General features: G+C 45.8%; 1 protein-coding gene across 1 annotated transcript in view; it reads right to left on the bottom strand.

Moving 5' to 3' along the window:
* LOC306911058 (liver-expressed antimicrobial peptide 2) overlaps positions 1-9971 on the bottom strand; it is a 14732-nt gene extending 4761 nt beyond the window's left edge. Inside the window, exon 1 of the mRNA XM_079486086.1 lies at positions 9901-9971. Within this exon, the coding sequence (XP_079342212.1) occupies positions 9901-9969 (69 nt within the window). The 5' untranslated portion in view covers positions 9970-9971. The remainder of the gene's footprint in view (positions 1-9900) is intronic.
* Between the last annotated feature and the right edge of the window lie 221 nt (positions 9972-10192).

Here is a 10192-nt window from a genome sequence, read left to right as displayed (position 1 = left end):
TCTCATGTGTGAGTGTTCTGTGTCTCGTGTGTGAGTGTTCTGTGTCTCATGTGTGAGTGTTCTGTGTCTCATGTGTGAGTGTTCTGTGTCTCATGTGTGAGTGTTCTGTGTCTCATGTGTGAGTGTTCTGTGTCTCATGTGTGAGTGTTCTGTGTCTCATGTGTGAGTGTTCTGTGTCTCATGTGTGAGTGTTCTGTGTCTCATGTGTGAGTGTTCTGTGTCTCATGTGTGAGTGTTCTGTGTCTCATGTGTGAGTGTTCTGTGTCTCATGTGTGAGTGTTCTGTGTCTCATGTGTGAGTGTTCTGTGTCTCATGTGTGAGTGTTCTGTGTCTCATGTGTGAGTGTTCTGTGTCTCATGTGTGAGTGTTCTGTGTCTCGTGTGTGAGTGTTCTGTGTCTCATGTGTGAGTGTTCTGTGTCTCATGTGTGAGTGTTCTGTGTGTCATGTGTGAGTGTTCTGTGTCTCATGTGTGTTCTGTGTGTCATGTGTGAGTGTTCTGTGTGTCATGTGTGAGTGTTCTGTGTCTCATGTGTGAGTGTTCTGTGTCTCATGTGTGTTCTGTGTGTCATGTGTGAGTGTTCTGTGTCTCATGTGTGAGTGTTCTGTGTCTCATGTGTGAGTGTTCTGTGTCTCATGTGTGAGTGTTCTGTGTCTCATGTGTGAGTGTTCTGTGTCTCATGTGTGAGTGTTCTGTGTCTCATGTGTGAGTGTTCTGTGTCTCATGTGTGAGTGTTCTGTGTCTCATGTGTGTTCTGTGTCTCATGTGTGAGTGTTCTGTGTCTCATGTGTGAGTGTTCTGTGTCTCATGTGTGAGTGTTCTGTGTCTCATGTGTGAGTGTTCTGTGTCTCATGTGTGAGTGTTCTGTGTCTCATGTGTGAGTGTTCTGTGTCTCATGTGTGAGTGTTCTGTGTCTCGTGTGTGAGTGTTCTGTGTCTCATGTGTGTTCTGTGTCTCGTGTGTGAGTGTTCTGTGTCTCATGTGTGAGTGTTCTGTGTGTCATGTGTGAGTGTTCTGTGTCTCGTGTGTGAGTGTTCTGTGTCTCATGTGTGAGTGTTCTGTGTCTCATGTGTGAGTGTTCTGTGTCTCATGTGTGAGTGTTCTGTGTCTCATGTGTGAGTGTTCTGTGTCTCGTGTGTGAGTGTTCTGTGTCTCACGTGTGAGTGTTCTGTGTCTCATGTGTGAGTGTTCTGTGTCTCATGTGTGTTCTGTGTCTCATGTGTGAGTGTTCTGTGTCTCATGTGTGAGTGTTCTGTGTCTCATGTGTGTTCTGTGTCTCATGTGTGAGTGTTCTGTGTCTCATGTGTGAGTGTTCTGTGTCTCACGTGTGAGTGTTCTGTGTCTCATGTGTGAGTGTTCTGTGTCTCATGTGTGAGTGTTCTGTGTCTCATGTGTGAGTGTTCTGTGTCTCGTGTGTGAGTGTTCTGTGTCTCATGTGTGTTCTGTGTGTCATGTGTGAGTGTTCTGTGTCTCATGTGTGAGTGTTCTGTGTCTCATGTGTGTTCTGTGTCTCATGTGTGAGTGTTCTGTGTCTCATGTGTGAGTGTTCTGTGTCTCATGTGTGAGTGTTCTGTGTCTCATGTGTGAGTGTTCTGTGTCTCATGTGTGAGTGTTCTGTGTCTCATGTGTGAGTGTTCTGTGTCTCATGTGTGAGTGTTCTGTGTCTCATGTGTGAGTGTTCTGTGTCTCATGTGTGAGTGTTCTGTGTCTCATGTGTGAGTGTTCTGTGTCTCATGTGTGAGTGTTCTGTGTCTCATGTGTGTTCTGTGTCTCATGTGTGAGTGTTCTGTGTCTCATGTGTGAGTGTTCTGTGTCTCATGTGTGAGTGTTCTGTGTCTCATGTGTGAGTGTTCTGTGTCTCGTGTGTGAGTGTTCTGTGTCTCATGTGTGAGTGTTCTGTGTCTCATGTGTGAGTGTTCTGTGTCTCGTGTGTGAGTGTTCTGTGTCTCATGTGTGAGTGTTCTGTGTCTCATGTGTGAGTGTTCTGTGTCTCGTGTGTGAGTGTTCTGTGTCTCATGTGTGTTCTGTGTGTCATGTGTGAGTGTTCTGTGTCTCATGTGTGAGTGTTCTGTGTCTCATGTGTGAGTGTTCTGTGTCTCATGTGTGAGTGTTCTGTGTCTCATGTGTGCGTGTTCTGTGTCTCATGTGTGAGTGTTCTGTGTCTCATGTGTGAGTGTTCTGTGTCTCGTGTGTGAGTGTTCTGTGTCTCGTGTGTGAGTGTTCTGTGTCTCACGTGTGAGTGTTCTGTGTCTCATGTGTGAGTGTTCTGTGTCTCACGTGTGAGTGTTCTGTGTGTCATGTGTGAGTGTTCTGTGTCTCGTGTGTGAGTGTTCTGTGTCTCATGTGTGTTCTGTGTGTCATGTGTGAGTGTTCTGTGTCTCATGTGTGAGTGTTCTGTGTCTCATGTGTGAGTGTTCTGTGTCTCATGTGTGAGTGTTCTGTGTCTCATGTGTGCGTGTTCTGTGTCTCATGTGTGAGTGTTCTGTGTCTCATGTGTGAGTGTTCTGTGTCTCGTGTGTGAGTGTTCTGTGTCTCATGTGTGTTCTGTGTGTCATGTGTGAGTGTTCTGTGTCTCATGTGTGTTCTGTGTGTCATGTGTGAGTGTTCTGTGTCTCGTGTGTGAGTGTTCTGTGTCTCATGTGTGAGTGTTCTGTGTCTCATGTGTGAGTGTTCTGTGTCTCATGTGTGAGTGTTCTGTGTCTCATGTGTGAGTGTTCTGTGTCTCATGTGTGAGTGTTCTGTGTCTCATGTGTGAGTGTTCTGTGTCTCATGTGTGAGTGTTCTGTGTCTCATGTGTGAGTGTTCTGTGTCTCATGTGTGAGTGTTCTGTGTCTCATGTGTGAGTGTTCTGTGTCTCATGTGTGAGTGTTCTGTGTCTCATGTGTGAGTGTTCTGTGTCTCGTGTGTGAGTGTTCTGTGTGTCATGTGTGAGTGTTCTGTGTCTCATGTGTGTTCTGTGTCTCATGTGTGAGTGTTCTGTGTCTCATGTGTGAGTGTTCTGTGTCTCGTGTGTGAGTGTTCTGTGTCTCATGTGTGAGTGTTCTGTGTCTCGTGTGTGAGTGTTCTGTGTCTCATGTGTGAGTGTTCTGTGTCTCATGTGTGAGTGTTCTGTGTCTCATGTGTGAGTGTTCTGTGTCTCATGTGTGAGTGTTCTGTGTCTCATGTGTGAGTGTTCTGTGTCTCGTGTGTGAGTGTTCTGTGTCTCATGTGTGTTCTGTGTGTCATGTGTGAGTGTTCTGTGTCTCATGTGTGAGTGTTCTGTGTCTCATGTGTGCGTGTTCTGTGTCTCATGTGTGAGTGTTCTGTGTCTCATGTGTGAGTGTTCTGTGTCTCGTGTGTGAGTGTTCTGTGTCTCATGTGTGAGTGTTCTGTGTCTCATGTGTGTTCTGTGTCTCATGTGTGAGTGTTCTGTGTCTCGTGTGTGAGTGTTCTGTGTCTCGTGTGTGAGTGTTCTGTGTCTCATGTGTGAGTGTTCTGTGTCTCATGTGTGAGTGTTCTGTGTCTCATGTGTGAGTGTTCTGTGTCTCGTGTGTGAGTGTTCTGTGTCTCATGTGTGAGTGTTCTGTGTCTCGTGTGTGAGTGTTCTGTGTCTCATGTGTGAGTGTTCTGTGTCTCATGTGTGAGTGTTCTGTGTCTCGTGTGTGAGTGTTCTGTGTCTCGTGTGTGAGTGTTCTGTGTCTCGTGTGTGAGTGTTCTGTGTCTCGTGTGTGAGTGTTCTGTGTCTCATGTGTGAGTGTTCTGTGTCTCGTGTGTGAGTGTTCTGTGTCTCATGTGTGAGTGTTCTGTGTCTCATGTGTGAGTGTTCTGTGTCTCATGTGTGAGTGTTCCGTGTCTCATGTGTGAGTGTTCCGTGTCTCATGTGTGTTCTGTGTCTCATGTGTGAGTGTTCTGTGTCTCATGTGTGAGTGTTCTGTGTCTCATGTGTGAGTGTTCTGTGTCTCGTGTGTGAGTGTTCTGTGTCTCATGTGTGAGTGTTCTGTGTCTCGTGTGTGAGTGTTCTGTGTCTCATGTGTGAGTGTTCTCATGTGTGAGTGTTCTGTGTCTCATGTGTGTTCTGTGTCTCATGTGTGAGTGTTCTGTGTCTCGTGTGTGAGTGTTCTGTGTCTCATGTGTGAGTGTTCTGTGTCTCATGTGTGAGTGTTCTGTGTCTCATGTGTGAGTGTTCTGTGTCTCATGTGTGAGTGTTCTGTGTCTCATGTGTGAGTGTTCTGTGTCTCATGTGTGTTCTGTGTCTCATGTGTGAGTGTTCTGTGTCTCATGTGTGAGTGTTCTGTGTCTCATGTGTGAGTGTTCTGTGTCTCATGTGTGAGTGTTCTGTGTGTCATGTGTGTTCTGTGTGTCATGTGTGAGTGTTCTGTGTCTCATGTGTGTTCTGTGTGTCATGTGTGAGTGTTCTGTGTCTCATGTGTGAGTGTTCTGTGTCTCGTGTGTGAGTGTTCTGTGTCTCATGTGTGAGTGTTCTGTGTCTCATGTGTGAGTGTTCTGTGTCTCATGTGTGAGTGTTCTGTGTCTCGTGTGTGAGTGTTCTGTGTCTCATGTGTGAGTGTTCTGTGTCTCATGTGTGAGTGTTCTGTGTCTCATGTGTGAGTGTTCTGTGTCTCATGTGTGAGTGTTCTGTGTGTCATGTGTGAGTGTTCTGTGTCTCGTGTGTGAGTGTTCTGTGTGTCATGTGTGAGTGTTCTGTGTCTCATGTGTGTTCTGTGTCTCATGTGTGAGTGTTCTGTGTCTCATGTGTGAGTGTTCTGTGTCTCGTGTGTGAGTGTTCTGTGTCTCATGTGTGAGTGTTCTGTGTCTCGTGTGTGAGTGTTCTGTGTCTCATGTGTGCGTGTTCTGTGTCTCATGTGTGAGTGTTCTGTGTCTCATGTGTGAGTGTTCTGTGTCTCGTGTGTGAGTGTTCTGTGTCTCATGTGTGAGTGTTCTGTGTCTCATGTGTGAGTGTTCTGTGTCTCATGTGTGAGTGTTCTGTGTCTCATGTGTGAGTGTTCTGTGTCTCACGTGTGAGTGTTCTGTGTCTCGTGTGTGAGTGTTCTGTGTCTCATGTGTGTTCTGTGTCTCATGTGTGTTCTGTGTCTCATGTGTGTTCTGTGTCTCATGTGTGAGTGTTCTGTGTCTCATGTGTGAGTGTTCTGTGTCTCATGTGTGTTCTGTGTGTCATGTGTGAGTGTTCTGTGTCTCATGTGTGAGTGTTCTGTGTCTCATGTGTGAGTGTTCTGTGTCTCATGTGTGAGTGTTCTGTGTCTCATGTGTGAGTGTTCTGTGTCTCATGTGTGAGTGTTCTGTGTCTCATGTGTGAGTGTTCTGTGTGTCATGTGTGTTCTGTGTGTCATGTGTGAGTGTTCTGTGTCTCATGTGTGTTCTGTGTGTCATGTGTGAGTGTTCTGTGTCTCATGTGTGAGTGTTCTGTGTCTCGTGTGTGAGTGTTCTGTGTCTCATGTGTGAGTGTTCTGTGTCTCATGTGTGAGTGTTCTGTGTCTCATGTGTGAGTGTTCTGTGTCTCGTGTGTGAGTGTTCTGTGTCTCATGTGTGAGTGTTCTGTGTCTCATGTGTGAGTGTTCTGTGTCTCATGTGTGAGTGTTCTGTGTCTCATGTGTGAGTGTTCTGTGTCTCGTGTGTGAGTGTTCTGTGTCTCATGTGTGAGTGTTCTGTGTCTCATGTGTGAGTGTTCTGTGTCTCATGTGTGAGTGTTCTGTGTGTCATGTGTGAGTGTTCTGTGTCTCGTGTGTGAGTGTTCTGTGTGTCATGTGTGAGTGTTCTGTGTCTCATGTGTGTTCTGTGTCTCATGTGTGAGTGTTCTGTGTCTCATGTGTGAGTGTTCTGTGTCTCGTGTGTGAGTGTTCTGTGTCTCATGTGTGAGTGTTCTGTGTCTCGTGTGTGAGTGTTCTGTGTCTCATGTGTGCGTGTTCTGTGTCTCATGTGTGAGTGTTCTGTGTCTCATGTGTGAGTGTTCTGTGTCTCGTGTGTGAGTGTTCTGTGTCTCATGTGTGAGTGTTCTGTGTCTCATGTGTGAGTGTTCTGTGTCTCATGTGTGAGTGTTCTGTGTCTCATGTGTGAGTGTTCTGTGTCTCACGTGTGAGTGTTCTGTGTCTCGTGTGTGAGTGTTCTGTGTCTCATGTGTGAGTGTTCTGTGTCTCATGTGTGTTCTGTGTCTCATGTGTGAGTGTTCTGTGTCTCATGTGTGAGTGTTCTGTGTCTCATGTGTGAGTGTTCTGTGTCTCATGTGTGTTCTGTGTGTCATGTGTGAGTGTTCTGTGTCTCATGTGTGAGTGTTCTGTGTCTCATGTGTGAGTGTTCTGTGTCTCATGTGTGAGTGTTCTGTGTCTCGTGTGTGAGTGTTCTGTGTCTCATGTGTGAGTGTTCTGTGTCTCATGTGTGAGTGTTCTGTGTCTCATGTGTGAGTGTTCTGTGTCTCATGTGTGAGTGTTCTGTGTCTCATGTGTGAGTGTTCTGTGTCTCATGTGTGAGTGTTCTGTGTCTCATGTGTGAGTGTTCTGTGTCTCATGTGTGAGTGTTCTGTGTGTCATGTGTGAGTGTTCTGTGTCTCATGTGTGAGTGTTCTGTGTCTCATGTGTGAGTGTTCTGTGTCTCATGTGTGAGTGTTCTGTGTCTCATGTGTGAGTGTTCTGTGTCTCATGTGTGAGTGTTCTGTGTCTCATGTGTGAGTGTTCTGTGTCTCATGTGTGAGTGTTCTGTGTCTCATGTGTGAGTGTTCTGTGTCTCATGTGTGAGTGTTCTGTGTCTCATGTGTGAGTGTTCTGTGTCTCGTGTGTGAGTGTTCTGTGTGTCATGTGTGAGTGTTCTGTGTCTCATGTGTGAGTGTTCTGTGTCTCATGTGTGAGTGTTCTGTGTCTCGTGTGTGAGTGTTCTGTGTCTCATGTGTGAGTGTTCTGTGTCTCATGTGTGAGTGTTCTGTGTCTCATGTGTGAGTGTTCTGTGTCTCATGTGTGAGTGTTCTGTGTGTCATGTGTGAGTGTTCTGTGTCTCGTGTGTGAGTGTTCTGTGTGTCATGTGTGAGTGTTCTGTGTCTCATGTGTGTTCTGTGTCTCATGTGTGAGTGTTCTGTGTCTCATGTGTGAGTGTTCTGTGTCTCGTGTGTGAGTGTTCTGTGTCTCATGTGTGAGTGTTCTGTGTCTCGTGTGTGAGTGTTCTGTGTCTCACGTGTGAGTGTTCTGTGTCTCGTGTGTGAGTGTTCTGTGTCTCATGTGTGAGTGTTCTGTGTCTCGTGTGTGTTCTGTGTCTCATGTGTGCGTGTTCTGTGTCTCATGTGTGAGTGTTCTGTGTCTCATGTGTGAGTGTTCTGTGTCTCATGTGTGAGTGTTCTGTGTCTCACGTGTGAGTGTTCTGTGTCTCGTGTGTGAGTGTTCTGTGTCTCATGTGTGAGTGTTCTGTGTCTCATGTGTGTTCTGTGTCTCATGTGTGAGTGTTCTGTGTCTCATGTGTGAGTGTTCTGTGTCTCATGTGTGTTCTGTGTGTCATGTGTGAGTGTTCTGTGTCTCATGTGTGAGTGTTCTGTGTCTCATGTGTGAGTGTTCTGTGTCTCATGTGTGAGTGTTCTGTGTCTCATGTGTGAGTGTTCTGTGTCTCATGTGTGAGTGTTCTGTGTCTCATGTGTGAGTGTTCTGTGTCTCATGTGTGAGTGTTCTGTGTCTCATGTGTGAGTGTTCTGTGTCTCATGTGTGAGTGTTCTGTGTCTCATGTGTGAGTGTTCTGTGTCTCGTGTGTGAGTGTTCTGTGTCTCGTGTGTGAGTGTTCTGTGTCTCATGTGTGAGTGTTCTGTGTCTCATGTGTGAGTGTTCTGTGTCTCATGTGTGAGTGTTCTGTGTCTCATGTGTGAGTGTTCTGTGTCTCATGTGTGAGTGTTCTGTGTCTCATGTGTGAGTGTTCTGTGTCTCGTGTGTGAGTGTTCTGTGTCTCGTGTGTGAGTGTTCTGTGTCTCATGTGTGAGTGTTCTGTGTCTCATGTGTGAGTGTTCTGTGTCTCATGTGTGAGTGTTCTGTGTCTCGTGTGTGAGTGTTCTGTGTCTCGTGTGTGAGTGTTCTGTGTCTCATGTGTGAGTGTTCTGTGTCTCATGTGTGAGTGTTCTGTGTCTCATGTGTGAGTGTTCTGTGTCTCATGTGTGAGTGTTCTGTGTCTCATGTGTGAGTGTTCTGTGTCTCGTGTGTGAGTGTTCTGTGTCTCGTGTGTGAGTGTTCTGTGTCTCATGTGTGAGTGTTCTGTGTCTCATGTGTGTTCTGTGTCTCATGTGTGAGTGTTCTGTGTCTCGTGTGTGAGTGTTCTGTGTCTCATGTGTGAGTGTTCTGTGTGTCATGTGTGAGTGTTCTGTGTCTCGTGTGTGAGTGTTCTGTGTGTCATGTGTGAGTGTTCTGTGTCTCATGTGTGAGTGTTCTGTGTCTCGTGTGTGAGTGTTCTGTGTCTCGTGTGTGAGTGTTCTGTGTCTCATGTGTGAGTGTTCTGTGTCTCGTGTGTGAGTGTTCTGTGTCTCATGTGTGAGTGTTCTGTGTCTCATGTGTGAGTGTTCTGTGTCTCATGTGTGAGTGTTCTGTGTCTCATGTGTGAGTGTTCTGTGTCTCATGTGTGAGTGTTCTGTGTCTCGTGTGTGAGTGTTCTGTGTCTCGTGTGTGAGTGTTCTGTGTCTCATGTGTGAGTGTTCTGTGTCTCATGTGTGTTCTGTGTCTCATGTGTGAGTGTTCTGTGTCTCGTGTGTGAGTGTTCTGTGTCTCATGTGTGAGTGTTCTGTGTCTCGTGTGTGAGTGTTCTGTGTCTCATGTGTGAGTGTTCTGTGTCTCATGTGTGAGTGTTCTGTGTCTCATGTGTGAGTGTTCTGTGTGTCATGTGTGAGTGTTCTGTGTCTCGTGTGTGAGTGTTCTGTGTGTCATGTGTGAGTGTTCTGTGTCTCATGTGTGAGTGTTCTGTGTCTCATGTGTGAGTGTTCTGTGTCTCATGTGTGAGTGTTCTGTGTCTCATGTGTGAGTGTTCTGTGTCTCATGTGTGAGTGTTCTGTGTCTCATGTGTGAGTGTTCTGTGTCTCGTGTGTGAGTGTTCTGTGTCTCGTGTGTGAGTGTTCTGTGTCTCATGTGTGAGTGTTCTGTGTCTCATGTGTGAGTGTTCTGTGTCTCATGTGTGAGTGTTCTGTGTCTCATGTGTGAGTGTTCTGTGTCTCATGTGTGAGTGTTCTGTGTCTCATGTGTGAGTGTTCTGTGTCTCATGTGTGAGTGTTCTGTGTCTCATGTGTGAGTGTTCTGTGTCTCATGTGTGAGTGTTCTGTGTCTCGTGTGTGAGTGTTCTGTGTCTCATGTGTGTTCTGTGTCTCATGTGTGAGTGTTCTGTGTCTCATGTGTGAGTGTTCTGTGTCTCGTGTGTGAGTGTTCTGTGTCTCATGTGTGTTCTGTGTCTCATGTGTGAGTGTTCTGTGTCTCATGTGTGAGTGTTCTGTGTCTCATGTGTGAGTGTTCTGTGTCTCGTGTGTGAGTGTTCTGTGTCTCATGTGTGTTCTGTGTCTCATGTGTGAGTGTTCTGTGTCTCATGTGTGTTCTGTGTCTCGTGTGTGAGTGTTCTGTGTTCATGAGTATATACTGTATATCCTAATTATTATTATCATCACATTCAATTAAGTAGAAAAGTGAAATCACAAAGTCACATTTATCACAAAAGAAGCTTAAATATATGAATTACGAGTTGAAAGAATAGAGACATTAGGAAAATGATGAGATATATAGAATACATAACACACAATACAGTACACAATATGTATGTGAAACAACCAGTAAATGACTGTTAGTTGAACAATTGATAATCAATCAGTCGTTGTTCGGTCAGTTAAAGAAGGCAGATTTACTGAAGAGCAAGTTTTTCTCTAAGATCAATGCTTGTCATTTTGGTTTGCCAGGGTGTGTGATGTGTGTACCTGTATGTGACCGAGCAGACAGATGATGAGCGTGAGAAACATCAGTCTGTGGTTTGCTGTCATCATCATGTTGTTGAATGTTCAGGATCGAGCCGTGAACGAGCGATTGACACACACACACACACACACACGAGTTTATATGAGCTCCTGATAAGAGTTTCAAAGATTAGTACTTTAACCACAGAAAATAGGACGAGTCCACGTCATTTCATCCAGAATCACATGATGACAAACTGAGCATCTGGAGAAAACTGGGACTGATTCTTCTGACACTCAGAGATTAAGATGTTTG

Source organism: Barbatula barbatula (assembly GCF_947034865.1).
Source record: "Barbatula barbatula genome assembly, chromosome: 22".
In the NCBI taxonomy this organism is placed as follows: domain Eukaryota; kingdom Metazoa; phylum Chordata; class Actinopteri; order Cypriniformes; family Nemacheilidae; genus Barbatula; species Barbatula barbatula.
This window is presented reverse-complemented; position numbering and strand designations above follow the sequence as displayed.